At 41.0% G+C, this 18,947-nt stretch overlaps 1 protein-coding gene across 2 annotated transcripts in view; it reads right to left on the reverse strand.

The window, feature by feature from the left end:
* Positions 1-18,947, reverse strand: part of NKAIN3 (sodium/potassium transporting ATPase interacting 3) — a 624,835-nt gene that overhangs the window by 30,387 nt on the left and 575,501 nt on the right. For both annotated transcript variants that reach the window (XM_045979725.1, XM_045979715.1), the window contains exon 5: positions 10,111-10,171. In XM_045979725.1, coding sequence (XP_045835681.1) covers positions 10,111-10,171 — 61 coding nt within the window. The remainder of the gene's footprint in view (positions 1-10,110; positions 10,172-18,947) is intronic.

Consider the following 18,947-nt stretch of genomic DNA (forward strand, 5'->3'; position numbering starts at 1 on the left):
CAGGAGAAGAAACAAATGAGTCTAGTGAGTAGCTGGCCAGTCTTTGGCACAAGTGTGTACGTAGGCATAACAAAATTTGTGAAGGTGGTACTCAATCAATAAGGGCTGGGAAATACTACAAGCTTTTCAGTTGGTTGAACTACATGCGGCAAAGAAAGTGGTTCTCTTGACTATTAAGTCTAATCTAGAGTTTCTGTTCTTACAATCAAAGAGAGAAAAAGTGCAAATGAGAGAGAGAGAGACAGAGAAGGAGAGAGAGAGTTTGAGAAAAAGAGAGAGAGAGAGAGTGCTCCTGTTTCCTTCTACGGAAAAAAAATGTAGACATAACTAAAAGCCTGGTTAGGTATAATTTAGAATTAATTTACTTTGCACCGCATACAACTCAGGAGAAGAAACAAAGTCTCTTATTGCTCTCGTACTTTATTTTCATGTTGGCATCCAAGTTATAGGAATACTCCCAAATACCTCACTTAGTTTCCAGTCCCAAATATTGTTCCCAGAAGGAGCATTAAATTCCCTTTTTCTTGGTCAATAAAGTACTTAGTAAAAGCACATGAAGATGAGTGTTCCTTACACGCTCTTTATTGTTGGTTCCTTGTATGACATTTCTCTAAAGGAATTATAAAATCAGATTTCCATTAAATATTTGGTCCAAGAATGTAGCTCTTGAGAATATTATGTGCCATTTTGTTATCTAAAAGGGATAAACATCTGTTTTATTGTTTGGTCTTACTTTGAAATGCTTCTTTGTATTGTCTGATCTTACTTAAAATGCTTCAGTGTAACAGTGGGAATATAAGCTATTTACTAAGGATGGCAAGTTAACATTTTAAGGACTTAGTGATAAGTCATCCCTCCCAAACTAGGCAGGTTAAGTACTAACTCAAAATTTCTTATCTGTATAACAAACAAAATTTGTTACCTGTGCCTGCATCAGAAATCTGCTTAATTTGCATAAGGACATTAGAAGTAATTTTTTAAAAAGATTTTATTTATTTATTTGACAGAGAGCAGGACAGAGAGTGAGAGAAAGCACAAGCAGGGGGAGCAGCAGAGGGAGAGGGAGAAGCAGGATCTCCGCTGAGACGGGAGCCTGACACGGGGCTCCATCCCAGGGCCCTGGGATCATGACCTGAGCAGAAGACAGACACTCAACCTACCAACCCACCCAGGTGTCCCTAGAAGTAATTTTTAATTGGTAGGATAAGTGCCGTTCAAGAGATGGAATTGCCTGGCAAAACTCCAGAGATGGGAGAGCCAGAAGAGAAAATTTTCAAGGAGGGAGCAGTCAGCAGTGACCAAAGCCATCAATTATAATGAAGCTGGATGAGATCTAAGTGAATTTGACAATTAAGAGGTCATTGCCGGCCTCTGAGTGAGCATTTTCAGTAATAATGTAGAACAGAAGGCCTGATAGTGAGTAGGAGGTGAGAGAGTGAGCACTGTGAGTCTGGACTACTTTGTGGAAAACTCTGAACATGGAGGGAAGAAGCACGGGAGAAGGGAAAGCTAGCTGTCCAGGTGTAGGGGATGGAGGTGTCAGGGTAATTACTGTTTTTTGTGTGTTTTAATTTTGTGACCTTATTCATAAGCTAAGGAAAAAGATCCATCAAGAGGAAGAAACTGGGCGGGTGGGGCGGGGAGACAAAAGAGAGAGTTTTAGATGAGGGAGTTGGGGAGAATGAGAGAGTGTGAGAGGAAGAGAGAGAGAGAGAGAAAGAAGGAATAATTAATGGAAAGAGTGCCTGACTATGTGGGAGGGAATGAAGCCCTCTTTTTCTGTCAGGAAGAAAATAATTGTGGGTAAATATAGACAGTCCTGATGGGAGAGAGACTCCAGGAATTTCTAGGGACTCCTGCCTACTTGGCTTCTATTTTCTTTGTGACAGAGTCTTAGTGGTAGAGTCTTGGTGCCAAGAGTGTGGGGCAGAGGGGTCAAGGGTGCTGGGAATCACATCACCTCTCTGGGGTCCACTTTCTCCTCCCTGAAGTGAGGGTAGGGAACTCAAAGACTGTAGTTTTAAGGGAACTTGAGAAGGCGCTGACTGAGAATGAGTGAGAGATGTGCTCACGGCGGGCATCGTGAAGATGGCTGTGGTCATGACATAGTGGGTGTGGCCATGTTGTTCTCTGCAGCATCAGGACAGCTTAGGAACAGATGGAAAAAGGAGGGATCAATGTATTCCCTGAGAAGTGCTGGGGTAAGGATACTGAATTTAGAATTAAAATGGAGACTAGAAGTCCTGTCAGAAAGCTCTCCGTTGCTCTTCTCCTGGGCTCCTAAATTTTCCAACTAATAATCCAGAATAAAACCATTGCATAGGATCCACATATAATTCTTATAACCCATTTTTTTCCCCCTCACTGTGCACTTAGGGTGCAAGGAGGGTGTGGATTTTTTTTTTTTTTTTTTTTTTTTACTTCTAATTCTGCTCCTCCATAATCACATCTGGTTCCCAAATCCCTCATCTTCCATCCCATGCCATCTGGATGGCAGATCCCACATTCTTCCTTCTCCACCTAAGGGCAGGCCACACACGGTAGGCTGCTGGGTAACAGTGAGCACCTGGAAGCTCCAACCTGTCTGAAGCAGGCCTGTAAAGAGTTGTGATTGTGCCTCCCTGAGCATGACAGGCATTTGTGTAGAGGGCTTGCTTTAAGGGGCGTCACACCCCATCGACTATCAGTCTGAGGCCGGGAGATCAGGATGTTTTCAACAGCTGCTGGTATTTACCATTTGCAAACGAACATGAAAAATGTGATGCATTTGATTGTGCCTTGAGATAATCACTCAGCTCAGACATCTTCACAGAGCCGCAGTGTTAGAGCCCAGAGGGCCTGTGAGATCTCCTCGGAGGTGATTTGAGCTGTTGATGTGAAAAGAACTAGATACTGGCAGAGTTAGGACCGCCTACATTTAATTTCCACCATCCCGTTTCAGTTGGAAACACAGCACATTAAAACCTACTCTGGGGTAGTAGGTGTTCTTTGTTTACTGGTATCAACTTTCGGACAAGTAGCCGATGAAAATCTCCAGGGAATATAAGTACTCAACCCAATTTATACCTTATTGTGAGTTAATGAGATTTCTTTTCCTGTCATGCAGGGAATGGGTAATTTAAATTCTTGTAAGGTGGGAGGAAAGAGATACGAAAGATAACATAAAAACCTGGGGGTGTGTACAAAAAAATAAATGTATGACAAACACATGCTCGTTTCCTATGATGTTCCAGATATTGAACCAGGTCCTGGGATCCTAGGGTAAGTAAGACACCATCCCCAGCTACGAGTGGGGGATGCAGTTAATTAAAACATAACTGGAGCACAGAGTCAGAGATAGGCTTAGGGTGTACTGAGGCATGGGGAAGAAGGTATCCCTGGGAAGAATGTTAAAAAACACGTGTGTGTGTGTGTGTGTGTGTGTGTGTGTGTGTGTAGGGGGACGCCTGAGTAGTGCAGCTGGTTGAACATCTGACTCTCAGTTTCGGCTCAGGTCGTGATCTCAAGGTTGTGAGATCGAGCCCCACATTGGGCTCCAAGTTGAGTGCACAGTCTGCTTGAGTTTCTCTCTTCCTCTGCCCCTCCCCCCTACTCTCTCTCTTGCTCAAATAGATCTTTAAAAACAAACAAACATGTGAGGGCTGTTGGTTACTTGAAGGGAGGTGAGAGTGTCTCATTTGGTGACCGACTGCATGTGGGAGGTGAGGGAAGCACGGGGGAGCTCGCCCGTTTCTAGCTTGTGTCAGGAGTGCCATTCACACACGTGGAGACAGAGATTAGGGAAGGAAACGCTTTCTCCCTCATCTCTGCCAGTGGAAATCCCAAACATCCTCTGAGTCCATTTATTCATACTTGCTCATTCAACACTCATTATCTATTGTATAGATAAGGGAAATGGGCTGGTCCTGGGGACATCATGATGGAAAAATTCCAGTTATGTTAAATGTTTCCGAGAAAGAGGTGCAATGTAAGCATCTAACAACAGATCATGGTGCCCTCAGCCAGCCTGGGAAGAGTGAGAGAAAGTGGCTAAATTTCGGGAGAGACAGTTAAGCGGAGATGTGCAGGATGCATGCAGGTTAGTGAGTCAACAGAGGGAGAAGGCCTCTCTGAAAGAGTTTGGTGGACTGAGGAAAACAGATGTGGCTGGAGATGAGGAGATTAGAGAAGATGGCTGTGGACTGTCCCCAGTTAGGCCGACTTAGAAGAGTCCTGATTCAGTGAAATGGGCAACTGTCTAGGCTCTACTTCATGGTGAGTTTAGCACTGACTTTGGAGCTGGTTCTAGTAAAAGGGCTTCTCTCTCTGGTCCCTTTGGAGAGTTCCTACTTGATTGACTGGTTTGGGTATTTGGGCATTTATGATACTCTTCTTGAGAAGAAAATTTTTTCTTTCTTTCTTTCTTTCTTTCTTTCTTTCTTTCTTTCTTTAGCTTTATTGAGGTATAATTGACTAATAAAATTGTGATATATTTAAAGTTTAATACATGGTGATTTGATGTATACATACACTGGGAAAGGATTCTCACTGTTGAGTTAATTAACACATCCATTATGGAGAGAGACTGTCTTGATAACCTACCCGAGGAATGGAAGTCTGTCTCTGAACCATAGCATGGTAGCTGGGATCCTATTCTATGCTCCTTGACCTTTCCATGTGTGGTGCTGGGTGAGGTCACCACCCTGCTGGGTCCAACTTCTGGATAGTAAATCTCTTTCCTCGGCTAGATTTTGTAACTGAATTCATTCTGTGAGTGCGTCTACCTTCCAGGTCCCTGTTCCCTCTGTGATATCTTGTCCAGGAACTGACAAACCCAAGCTCTTGCTCTGATGTGGTATAGTAGAAGCTTAATCCATTTCCCTGCATCTTGACCTTCAAAATTACTAAAACTCATCCAGTTTTGTTAAAGAGATGCATGAATGCCATTTGCCAAACATAAATATTTGTACATGCATCGCGCATCTCACTCAGTTCTAAACATAAGGCAGTATTGTTTCATTAAATTTGAGAATCTTGGGGTTTTGAAATCCATTTTTAAAAATGAGTTGCTAGGCCAAGAGAATTTAGCCCTATAAATTCAGCAATCATTTCTTTATCGCTATGTGCAAGGCATTTCCTAGGCTCTAGGATTAAATCAGGAATAAAATAAAGATCCTAACCTCACCAATCATCTATTCTGGTAGGAAGACTAGCTAGTAATTCTGTAGCTATTCGATAAAGTCTTCTCATCAAATTAGGGGAGATGCTTCAGGCTCTAAGTCTAAACTATGTTGAGGTTAGTTGGGTGCAACCCCACTGTGTAGTTACCCAAAGAAATTTATCCTGAGAATCAGTAGATTTCTGATGGCTTATTGAAGAAATGTTCTGACTCCTTTGAAATGTTGGCTGTGACTAAAGGATCATACCTTCATTTTTTAAAAATGTTTTATTTATTTGACAGAGAGAAATTACAACTAGGTAGAGAGGCAAGCAGAGAGAGAGGAGGAAGCAGGCTCCCCACGGAGCAGAGAGCCCGATGTGGGGCTCGATCCCAGGACCCTGGGATCATGACCTGAGCCGAAGCCAGAGGCTTTAACCCACTGAGCCACCCAGGCGCCCCCATACCTGCATTTTGTTTCTGACTCAGCAAATTCTCCTGTCCCTCTACTTCAAATGCTTGTGTGTTGCAAGGCTCACAAGGCAATGGACAGTTTTCTACTCTGAGGATCCTCCATCCTCTGCTGATTTCTCTCCTTCCTTTGGTGCCCCACTTTTGGGTCACTCTCCTTCTCTAAGGCTTCTGCAAACATTACAGAGCCAGGAAGGGATACTGGGAAGTTAACATCCAAACTACCCAATCGTCCTCCCATTAACTGCTTTGGTAAATTCTTAGGAGGAGATAAAGGTTGTGAAAATAAATGAAGGAAACCTCAGTTAAAATGGAACTGGGCTCCATGCTCCACAGGGAGTCTGCTTCAGACTTTCTATCCCTCCATGCCACCCCACCAACCCCTATCTCAAAATGAAGAAATCAATAGATCTTTAAAATGGAACAGGGAAGGGCTAAAGGGGCACCTCTCGCGGGTGTACCAGGCTGTGGAATCAGCAGGAAGAAGGAAGATAAGAATTATCTTGACAAGGGAAGACATTTTTCTTTTCTTTTTTTTTTTTTGAAGATTTATTTATTTGACAGAGAGAGATCACGAGTAAGCAGAGAGGCAGGCAGAGAGAAAGGAGGAAGCAGGCTCCCCGCTGAGCAGAGAGCCTGATGTGGGGCTCGATCCCAGGACCCTGAGATCATGACCTGAGCTGAAGGCAGAGGCTTAACCCACTGAGCCACCCAGGTGCCCCGGGAAGACATTTTTCACATAGGAATTTCATCTTCCACTTTTAAGAAAAAGAAGGAAGAGCCCTCCCTGTTCCAGCAATGCACTAACTATGCTTAAACTAATGAGGAACGCCGCAACATGTACTCTTTCTTGTTCTTCTCCAGCCAACTTTTGTTTAAAATAACCCTCCCTAATTTCCTCCTACAACCCAATAACAGCCGACTTTCCCTTTGTCTCTTGGGACTTGCCTGTGGTTCCCCATTGTTTGCTTGTCCCAAATTACAATTCCTCTGCTGTTACTAAAGAAATGAATGTTGCTGATGACTATTTTATTTTTAAGGTAGACAGGGTTATTTATTTCCAAGTCACGTCACTGCTATGGTAATATCATCTTATACTCTTAAAAGGAATTTATGGGCAGAGAGGAAAATACATTGAACACCAGCCTGCAGGAAGCCTCAAGGACAGCAGAGTATGGAATATTTTTCCAAGAGTCATTCTTCCTTCCAATGAGAAGTTCCCCAAAAGTATATTAGCAAGGGTCAAATGGTGGCATAAAGAGTCATTTTGAGAATTTCAATGTAAATTATCAAAACTGCATCTGGGGGGTATTTATTTCCTTCTCAAAAACTAACTCTTAGGATTGTCAATACACTTTTCTCTGACTATTCAACATACGCAACCCAGACTGGCTTTTGTGAGACCAAACCAATGTCCCAGGTGCAATTTACAAACTGATATCAGAAGCAGTCATGCTCGCAACAGATCCTCTGTAGAAGCCTGATAATATTTATGTACTTAATACTATTTTTCAGCATCTTTTGCCTTGCCTACACACGTCCCTGAATTAAAAACATTCTTTTTTGTAAGTGTGACAAGATAGTAACAAGCCTACAAGTTCATTTTCAGCAGCAGATGATTCACAAACAAGATGTCGACAGGTTTTTGTGATTACAGATTCCAAATACCCTGGTCTCACAAGTGTTTGTAGAGATTGATAGATATTAAAAAAAGAAATAAAAATGAAAGAAGAGCTATAAATAGGTTTCTTCGTTGGAATGAGTGATGGGAAGTTCTGACCTCATCAAATAGCATTCTTCCCTGTTTGAGCTTTTTATTTCATTGTCTTTGACCTGCAATCTGAGTCTTTAGAAGAGATATAGTTAGCAGAAGAGGCCAAGAGGTAACTAAGAAGATGGGTGGCTGGAAATAAATGTTTCCTCAAGCATTTATTACCCTTCAGACATGTCCATCAGCTGAAATGTTAGTCCCATAGAACCACTTAGGCAGTGCAGAGGGGAGAGCGGGTAGCTGTTATTAATTTTTAAGGCTGGCAGACAGCTTTCAGTCCAAAAAGAAGGCTTAACTTTGCATTCTGAATAATGCAGAGATTTTCATTAGTTAGAATAGGAATCGAAATGATAAATGATACATTGTCTGCCAAAATACTGTGACATTACATTATATATTTGCAGTTACCTTTCAGAATTGGCTTTCCAGAAGTATACTTAGACAAATTGGAAAGCTACCAGAACTGCTTTCTCACTTAGGTTTACATTTTGAAAAAAACAATCAAAAGACACCTCTTTTTGACTGTGGGTAGGTAATGTCATATCCAAAGGGCGGTTCATTATTGCACCTGAAAGCTAAGTGTTGGCACAGATTGGACTGGTCTATGAGATCATTGCAATTGGTTTCCAGACATTTCTCTTTGCTCACATCTGCCTTCTGAAGACTCTGGGACAATTTAATTACAACTGCACTTTGATTTCGACTTCTTTCAATAAAAAATGTAAAATTACACTCACTTGAGAACTATTAGACTAAAAGGTTTGTGATTGCTTTCTCCCTGTCGTCTTTCCTCCAGTAGATCAGCATGTCAAGTCAGTGTAGGGCATATTTATTTTGTCTTGAGCACCCACCCACGACTTTCTCTGGCTCTATTTTTGTTTGAATTGATGGTAACACGACTACTATATCCAGATGTCTCTTGGTAACTTAATGCATGGCCCTCCTAACAAACACTGGAATTAAACCATTAATAGCATAGGCTTCCAGCAGCTGCTGAATGCCAGTTTGAGGAGCCTTCAAATAGCTGATTCAGAGATTTCTATAGAGAAACGTAAGCTAATTAAAGATGTCAAAGTCAACAGCACTTTAATATCTGCCAGTAGCAATACAATCCATAGCTACCGACATATTACTTTGAAAGAAGGCTGACAGAAGGTCAAAATAAATCCTTTACTCAGTGTAGATGAGCCTTTTCTTTTGCATGTCATTTTGGATTTCCAAGGTTTGCTTAAAATCACAAGCCTCCAGGAAAAGTTCTGTATATCTTTATTCTAATGGAGAAAACATTATTGATTAATCTGCCTCTTCTCGCACAATACAGTCATCTGGAGAATGAAAGCCTCCGACTTCAGTGAGGAGAACAGGAAACAGGCACTTTTGGTACTGTTTCAAACTTACTTTATAAGGGATTCAGTTGAGATTTATCAGGCAGTGTATTTTTTTTTTTTGGAAGTATTTATTCTAATAATTTCCTTTAGGTCTCCTGTTTTTGGAGATACAGCCTGTCTCAGCTGTAGGTTGGAAACCTGCTGCTGATTTTCTGTGGGTTAACTGTCAGATTGGGGAGTTACTAATGGAACTGCAGAAAATAGACGTTCTGACGTTAACCTCAGAGTGGGAAGTGCTGTCATTACAACAGCACTTCTGAAATGTCAAAAACTTTCCGGCTCATCTAGTATTTAAAAAAAAAAATACCCTTAAGCCAGTGTAAAAGATAGAATGCAGTATGTTCACACATTTTCACTACCTGAGAATTTAATCTCAGGGTCCCATATTTCTTCCAGTTGGTTAAATAAATCCTCACTGTGGATTCCAGCTCATGTACTGTGACTGCATCTATTTGGTGGGGAGCATTCATCAGACCCCTTCAGAGTTATGCTCTAGAAAGAGGTCACCATGGCTAGCCGGACACTCATCCTTGTTTTTTTTTTAAAAGGTCAACTTTATAACCTAGACAGTAACTGCGATGATATAACTGAACCTTTGAGATAGGTGGGTGTGATTTGCTTATCTAATAATGACTTATTTTTTAAAAGTAAAGTAAACTTTTCTTTGGTATCACATGAGTTCACAACAGCTGCACCAAGACGTGCCTTATACATCAGCTGGCTTTTGGCATATATTGCTAAACCTCTGCCCACGTAACATCAGGTCCTCTCTGTCTTTTATTTCATCGGTAGTATTTTGCTGAAACACGACTACTTAGCTTTTTAGCATCGTATTAGTTATTTTATAGCATTTCTTTAAAAAAATTTTTTTTTACATATCACCTTGAAGGTTGTCATTTTTAGTTTTGTGGAGCATTTTATGTAATTTGCATTGCTAGAATTCTTGCTATGATGTATTGTATTGATGTTATTGCTATTAGTTAGATGTCAAAATTCTTTGGTAGCGTACTTAAGATGGATCATGGATAAAATAATCCCCGATTTTCTATTCCACGTTATGTTTAGATCTTTGAAGAAAAGTTACTAAGACATGGTATGACAGTAATCTGTAGATCTCCACGACTCTGGGCAGCCACACATACAGTGGGGACTGAGAGTTTCAAACCTTAGTGCCATCTTCTTTGTGAGCAGTTCTGTTTGCAAACGTTTGATTGTAACTTTACTGGGCTTCATTCAATCATTTTAAATTCCAGCTATGAAAGCTTTCATAGCTCTCTAATGATTAGCTTTGGAAGCTATAGCTCACCCAAAATAAACCCACAGGTAGCTATAATAGTACTTACAGGTATCCTCTTCTTCCATGAAAATACTGATCACATAACAGGCATACACAAAACCAACCAACTGCAAAAAAGAAAAAAAAATACTTTAAGAATTGATGCCAAATATCCAGAACTGAAGAGCCTATATAATCCAATAAAATAAAGATAAAGAGTACATAGTAATGATGTCTGTGAATCCTAATAGGAAAAAATCTTGTTTTTAAAAAATAGCTGTGATTTTATTTTATTTTTCAGATTTTATTTATTTATTTGACAGAGAGAGAGAGAGAGAGCGAGCACAAGCAGGCAGAAAGGCAGGAAGGGGGGGGGGGCGGGGGAAGCAGGCTCCCCACTGAGCAGAAAGCCCAATGTGGGGCTCCATCCCAGGACCCTGAGATCATGACCTGAGCAGAAGGCAGAGTCTTAACCCACTGAGCCACCCAGGTGCCCCCGAAATAGCTGTGATTTTAAAGAGCTTTTCTATTACTGCTTAGCTGCAATAACTTTCTAAAACAGTACACAGGAATGGGAAATTTTCTAGATATTTGACTTAGCTTTTGACTTGGGATTTACAGTTCTCATACTTTTAAAATCAACTCAGATTATTCAGAACATATATTTTTAAGTTTGGACTATTTAGAGAACAATTTGTAGTAGCACTCATTATTACTACAACTATTTTAATATCTAATATTAATAATATTTAATATCTAATATCTAATAATTTTAATATCTAAAATACCATTTATTTATTTAATATTTAAAACCAATTTTATGGCTATAGAAGGAATCAAAATATGTTAATTGTAAATTAAATACCAATCATCTACTTAGTTATTTGAAATGCTCTGAGACTATAAATTCTATTTAAATACTAAATTGTTTTGTTAATTATACCATAAGAAAATGCATTAACTTTGAGGTCATTAATCATACAATGACATTGAAGAGATAATTTGTACTTTGGCTACTAGTGGTTAAATAAATGCAGGTGCCAAAGTGTAGGCTTTCTAGCTGTTCATGTTGTTTTCTGTACTTATCATACTGAGAAGGCAATTCTTACTTTGTGGAGGTGGAGACACTGCAGCTCCTGGAGGACAGAATTATGAATGCATCTCGTCGAGTCTAAACTTACTCTGAGTCTTTGAAAAAGAATACATACCTAATTAGTGGTCATACAGTCTGTGTTCTTACTTCTCTCTCTCATTAAAGTCTATCCCCACCTCCCCCTTATAAAATAACATTCGGAAAGGAAACATTTCCGATAGTCCCGGTGTCCAAGACTGAAGTTCTCAATGCAGAGAACAATCTATCTAGGGTTTGTGACCAGCCTGCAGATGAAGAACCTGAATCTGGAATTCATCTCCAGACTGTCTACACAGGGCAGGGTCAGGTGCTAGTTCTTCGTCACTTGCTGAGGCGGATTTCATCTCACTCTTTCAGGAAAATGCAGAGGGACTGGTGAGCTAAGAGGGCTAGAACCATAGGTGTTCGAACCAAGGAAGAGATGACCAAAGAGCATCTGTTGCTGGTTGAGGGTCCCCTCACCAGCAAGACTCTTGGAATGTTGCTTCTCCAGCTTGTTCATCATCTCATAAAAATTGTGGTTGAGCTTGTTCATTTCCCCATAGAAGATGTCCCTCAACTTAGAAATGTTTTGGAAGATGGTCACAGTCTATAACACTATTATAAAGAAAAGGCAACTCCTTTAGTGGTTCCTGGTTCAGACTGCAACAACTGCAGTTAGCTTTTTTTTTTTTTTAAGATTTTATTATTTATTTGACAGAGAGAGATCACAAGTAGGCAGAGAGGCAGGCAGAGAGAGAGGAAGGGAAGCAGGCTCCCCGCTGAGCAGAGAGCCTGGTGAGGGACTCGATCCCAGGACCCCAAGACCACGACCTGAGCTGAAGGCAGAGGCTTAACCAACTGAGCCACCCAGGTGCCCCTGCAGTTAGCTTTAAACACAGTCTGGGCTTTGATGAACTCTTCCTCAGCCTGGCCACACTGCCCTCATCTTTCTTCTTGGCATAATGCATCACCTCCAGGTGGTGCTGGGCACTGTCACCATCCATGAGTTTCCAACCCTCTTAGCAATTCTTTTCTTCATCTCGCTGAATGGAACTACATAGTTTTCCATGATTCTCAAAGCCTGGTCAGTTCATTTCTCTTCGTAGTCTTCCTAAAGGAGGTCATTATTCCCTGCAGTGGTCATGGGGTTCTCATGACTGTCCCACTCACTGCTGGTGATCTCCTGTAGGCTTCCTGAAATTCCCTTTGAACTTTCATGCACCACTTTCACTGCACTCAGGATGTTCTTCAGGTCCTTATATAACTTGTGATCTTCTGTTAATTACTGGTTTATTATAAAAGAATATAATTCAGGAATAGCTAGGTGAAAGCAATGCATGGGGCAAGGTGTGGGGAAAAGTGCAGAGCTCCCATGCCCTCTTGAGTGCACCACAAATCCCTACGTGTTCACCAACCTGGAAGCTTCCACAGATGTTCTTTTATAGAGATAAAAGAGAACAAGTTCACCTGAATAATTTTTTTTTTCACCTGAATAATTTTTTAAGAAAAAAAAAAATTTTTTTTTTACTTAATTTTATTGTTTTTATCTCTTCCCTGTAGTTTTAGGGCTAGGAGTTATGCCAAAAATATCAGGTTAACTGTATTTTCTGGAAAGATTTATTGTCTGTGTACTGAAGAGAAGTGGCCAATATATTTACTTCTTTTCCAAATGAGTCTTTTGACTGATGGAAAGTAAGATCGGGGTCTTAATTATAGTTACAGCTCACTATCTTTCCTCATTCAGTGAAGTTTTTGTTACCGATGAAACGGGAGACACCCGGTTTTAAAAGAACAGATAAATGTATAGCAACCGAAAATTTGTCAAATTCAATTATTCACTAATGGAGCTTAATAATATCTTGATAGATGACAAGAAAGGAATTTTGGCTAGGTAATTGAAATATACAGTGCCATTAGCTGGAACCAGTAAGATAAAGATATGCCATACTAAAAGTATTAGCTCATTCTCTGGGCCCTCAAACAGAAATTGCCAGCCATAATCTCAATGTTACAACAAATGAATTAATTAACATATATTCTTTTACTTTTGCTTTATTGATGGGCACACTAATAAAATATTTATTCCAAAAATTATTCTTGCTATCATGATTAACCAAACTGCTGCTTAATTAATAATATTATTCTCCTGAGAACCTGTCTAGACATCATGTTAATCACCAATTTGTTGACGGCTGAGTGTTGTATAGTTCTTGGTTTCCTAGAATATGAGTTGAAATAGTCCCTGTGGCTTTCTGCTTATCTCCAAGAAATGGAATAACATGCATTCTTGCCAACAGCAAAGACACACAAAGTAAATAATACCAGGATAGTCCCGATTATGTCTGCTTTTAATAAAATTTTGAAAGAGTCAGTAATTTTAAAGACACTTCTCTCCCACTAAAGCCATCCATCTCTATAGTTAGAACATTTAAATGATTTTCTCCTATGTACTGCAAATTCTGACTGCATAGATTCCATCTTTTTTGACATAGTAAATGAATGCAAATGACATTAAGACTAGATTCCTACACCACTTCTTGTGTAAGAGATTGAGTCGTTTTTGCAAGTAGGATTTGTCTATGAGATTGATTTGTTTTGGCCTGCAGGCCTTACATAAGGATTGGCAGGATTTGGTTTCACACATGTAGAAATTAGGACGACAGCCACTGGCTGTGTGTCCTGCTAGTTGTGGATCTTTGTTAAGAATGAATCAGAGAAATGAGTCGTCTCCAGAAGCATGACTGTCTTAAGGGATCACTTTCAGATGCAGCAGATGGATGAAAAATCTCATCTAAGGAACTCGGAAGAGCTTGTGCAGGCTCTGGCTTAGGGTGAACGAATCAGTGGATTTGAGGGAAGCTAAAAGGATCCTTGATCAAAAATAACTTCCCAACTACCTTCCTAAATTTCTCAGCATTCACATCAACATTTAAGCATTAAAGTTTAAGAGATTCCTTAAGGAATGCCAGAAGTTTCTCTACACAGTACCAGGCTCTAAAATGTTCTTTGTTAGTCAATTTTTCCTCAAATCCAAAATAATTCTGTAAAGGTCTTGGCCAAAGCCATCCATAGGAGGAGGGAGAAGCATTTCTGTCAAACACTTCATTCTGTGTAGAGTTTTATCCTCTTGAAAGTCATAAACTTGAACACTTGCTAGTAAACCCTTCTATATGTAATTTATTTGGGTTAAAGTGTTAAGTTGCTTATAAAGGGAAGCACAAGTACTTAATATTAAGAACTGTGCAGCATTCGGGATTTACTCTATAAGCTAGCAAGTTAGTCTGTTACTGTTTCATGGATGCTGGGTCAGAGACAAAGGACTTTATTACTCAGACTCAGCAGCCAGCATCAGCTTCATATCTCTGAGGCATTCTCCTTGGGCCATGATGGACCCCTACACATATAATGGGTTCCGTTACAGGAGAGAAGCATCGAGCTACTTTTACAGCAAAGGGAAGCAGGCCTACTCCTTGTTGGGGTAGGATGGGGGAGCAGTTACCTCATTCCTAAAGGTTGTTTGCTGAAAACACAATCCTGAGAAATTGATCAGGTAGACTGATTATAAATGTCGGGGTTATCAATGTATCTATTGATGGTACTTAAAGCTATATGACATTAAGGAAATGAGTGAAGGTAGAGACCAGGGTTAAAGGATGAAGTTCTGGAGCATTTTGACATTTAGGGTTTGGGGAGAAATCAAGAAGCCGTAAAGAGACTGAAAAGGCTTTACCTTTTCAGTGACTTAAGAATTCAGTACAGTGACATAAGAAAGCAAGGGTGGGGTGCCTGGGTGACTCAGTTAAGTGTCCAATTCTTGATTTTGGCTCAGGTCATGATCTCACGGTCAGGAGATTGAGCCCTGTATTGGGCTCCACTCTGGATGTGAAGTCTGCTGAAGATTCTCTCTTTTTCCATCTCCCTCTACCCACCCCCCCTTCCAAAACCAAGGGCAATCAACCATGCCAAAGGTCTCTGGTAGGTCAAGGACAATGAACACTGAGCCTTGACCGCTGGACTGGGTAGTGTGGAGCACATGGATGACCTTGATGGGAGTTGTTCAGGTGGAAAATGGGGCAAAAATGTGACCAGAGCGGGTTCAAGAGAAAATAGGATGTCAGCAATTCTTTCAAGGAGTTTTGGAAAAGGAGAATAGAGAAAAGAACAGTAGCTGGAAAAAGATGTGAGGTCAGTGTAGTTTTTTGGTTTGTTTTAGTGTTTTTAGTTTGTTTGTTTGGTTTTGTTTTTGTCTGTTTTTGAAGAGGGACATTAATACAGCATGTTTGTTTTCCAAAAGGAATAAATTTCTCCTTAAATCATGATTCACAATTTGGGGTAATGGAAAACAAAGATTATTTGTCTACCCAAGCACACATCACTTTTATCTGCTTCCAAGCCCTCTATAATCCTGCCTCAACTTGGCTTTCAAGGCTTATTCTCCACTATTCTCGGGCATGAGCTGTGCTCCAGCTCCCAGGCATATCCCATTCTTTGCTTGCTCACAACCCCCTAACCCAGTCTCACATCTCTGCTTGCACAGACCCTCTCATCCTTTAAGCCCTGTTGCAAATGTCACTTTCTTTGATCTCTTCAGTGGATACACCTCTAGTCTGAACCTTCTCAGTACTTTGTTCTTGTATCTCTAATGGCAGTTCCCAATATCGCTGTGTGTCAGAGCTATGCATCCATTTGTTCTCTTCCCAGTAGGTTTTCAAAGGCAGGACTCCTCTGGGAGCTGATGCCAAATTCACATCCCCAGAGTCCTGCCGTGGTTCCTTCAGGGAGAAGATCTACTCCTTCCACTTCTTTGGCACAGCCTCGGGTTCTTTGATGGAAGCCCATTTTATCGATTTGCATGTCTGTCTCAACTGCCAGGCTCTTTCAAGGTGAGAACATTTTCTCAACTTGACTCTGCTTGACCAAGTTCTAAAACTTAGTATTTTGCCTCGTACAAAGAAGGTACTTATTACGTGGTTTTGAACAAGGCAATGATGGGAAGCATGGATGTCAAAGCAAAGTGTGGGAAGGAAACCAGTATGGCTAGAATGAAGGAGATGAATTTCAGAATTCCAGCACATTGCCAGCCCTGAAATTCCCACACCGGTTACCCTGTCACACAGCTGACGTAAAACCAGCTCTGCCTGTGTGCATCAGCACCTGGTATCCTGATTTGAGGGGTTCCATAGATTTTTCTGCTTTGCTGTGATAATGTCTGGGTTATATAATAAACACAAGAACAAGCCAATGATTGTACCATCTTGGGAAGATGGATGGAACATAAACATGTAGAAAGAAATGGGATATTAAGTTCTTTTCATTGATGAGTTAACTCTTGGTTGGGTTTACATGAAACCGAACAGTTCAAGTATATTGAAATCAGCTAGGGTGTTCCCAAATGCACACTACTCCTTTCAATGAGGAAAGGAGAAATAATATGATGGAGTAAGAATTTTTCAGCCACCTGATTGAAGTGATACAATGGTTTTCATGATGGATGGTAATGCTTCAATTCTCAAAGCAAGCCTGACGTCAGGTGCCCTGGAGGCATGTCAGAGTCCAGACACACAACGTACACGGTTGGTTCCTAGTCTAGTGTAGTAGAGAATCTTTTGATTTTCTCTTCTAGAAGGAGTATAGAGGTTCAGCTTTGTGCCATGGCTCACCCTGAGTTTTAGACTGGACAGCAGGCATATCCTTCCTTCCTAGGGAGTGATCAAAGAAACCCTGGGACTGAAGAACAGGCAGCTGGTAGACAATCTCATCTCACAGTGCTGTGTGGACACATTTCTTTCTCTATGACTCCCGAGAGGGCCTTTTTGTGCAACTGTCACCCACGCCCATCTGCTTTCTCTTGCATGCCCAGCAGAACAGAAGTCTAGGATCTTGGGATCTTCAGGGGAAGAAGTCAGAGGAGGAACTGGTTTTTTATTTTTGTGGATCACTCTGGGGAGACTGCGAATCCTAGTGAGTCCTAACTTATTTGTTTTTAGTCAAGCTGTCCATACGTTTCCTTCAGGAATCCAGAATTAGAGTTATGTCTGTTTATGGAAGTGCCCTATGCCAACTGAAGCCTGAAATTATTTGAAGACATTTGGTTCAATCTCCTAAGAGTCCCACTGGCACGCTAGGCTCCAAATGAATCAATGAATATGGAAATAAGTTGTTTTCTCCACGATGACCATAAAAATGCACAACAGCAACAGCATCGCATTTATTCGGGCTTTGGGGATTTATTGCCCTTACGTGTATGGGAAGCACTTGTATAGACAGTCAAAACGGAAAACAAATGGGTTGCTGGCTTCTACCAAGGAAGATAAGCCTTTTAATGACATGCTTTTGTGATGCAGACCCTTTGCACAAGCCAGCTCAGCAATATCGTAGAGGACACAAATGTTACTCTGATTTGCAGAGCATAGTTGTCAGACTGCATTTCTGGTGGCAGTTGTTGAAGAATAAGAGCATTATTTAAACAAACTAATAAACAACAAACAAATAAACAGATGTACCTTTTCAGGTAGATCATTTTACCCAGGACTTTTCCAAGTGTCCACTGTCAATTTCAGTCATTCTTCAATGATCTTGTGTGAATAGTTGGGTAAAGTTATAGTACCCGAGTGTCACGAGGTAATTTAAAGAAAAACGTTTCTATTATGGAAAACTTCATCTAGCTTTTAGCTGATTTACAACCCTAAATGTAAACTCAGAATTGTTGAATATGTAAAGATTCTTCTAAATGGAGTTGGTGATAAAGAGTTGTTTTTGTGACAGGGTCAGAATATGACCGGTGAAGTCTTGGGTGAGCCTACATGTCTTCCTGGCTCTGTGGAGTCCTAAATAGGCCAGGGTACATGGAGCTCTGCCTTTTCCTTTCACCTGACCTTTCAAATGGGAGTCAGGTTCAGGAAATTGGAGTAAAAGCTGGGCTTGAGCAGGAGCCTTCCCCTCCTCCTACGTCTACTCAGATTGACCTCAGACTTGCCTGTTTGACCCTCCGTTCCCTTTTCTCATCTTGAGCTACTGACTTCACTCTCTGACAACTCAAACCTCTTTGCTTAGGACTTGTTTTGAATCTTCTGTCTGGCTTACTAGAGCATATTGAGTCTTTTTGTACCCCTTTCATGTTGGGGTACCCTCAGTGTCTCTGGAGCGACATTTATACAAATGCACCCTCAGATCCAGCTTGCCCCTGGACCACATAGTGCAACAGGGGACTGTCTGCCTCCAAATAGATATGTGTTGAGAACGGAGACCCCCACAGCACTCACTGGAAGGCAGTAGATGGCAGAGCAATGGTGCTCAGTCAGGCACTACTCAATAGGCATGCAGGTCTGTATGTCTAGCCACTGCTTATCTGCTTCTCAGTGAGGGGCTGGGCCAGTCAACAATGAAGCTATTGAGGGGACACTGACAGATGGCAATGTCTGGATCCCTATCTATTGTGGACACTGCTCTGCCATCCAGCAGCCCATAGGTAACCTCAACAGACTGCTTAGCCCACTGTTGCAAATGGAGTTTCATGTGGGTATACAGAGTTTATGGATCTTAGGGCGGTCATTTTTCTGCTCATATGTGACTGTGGAATTGAGGGGAGAAATTCTGCAAAATGGAAACCTGCTTCTCTATAATTAAGCAGGGTTTTTGTTTGAGGGACATAGCTGACAACCCCACCTAGTGAAATCTAGCAAATCCACTTGGCTGAGTTAGCAGACAGAGGCAATTCCCACTAATTCTACCTCCTTGAGCATCAGCAGAATGAGGCTGGTGATGCTGTGGCCCAGATCTGAGATGGTCCG

Source organism: Meles meles, chromosome 1 (genome assembly GCF_922984935.1).
Source record: "Meles meles chromosome 1, mMelMel3.1 paternal haplotype, whole genome shotgun sequence".
NCBI lineage: Eukaryota > Metazoa > Chordata > Mammalia > Carnivora > Mustelidae > Meles > Meles meles.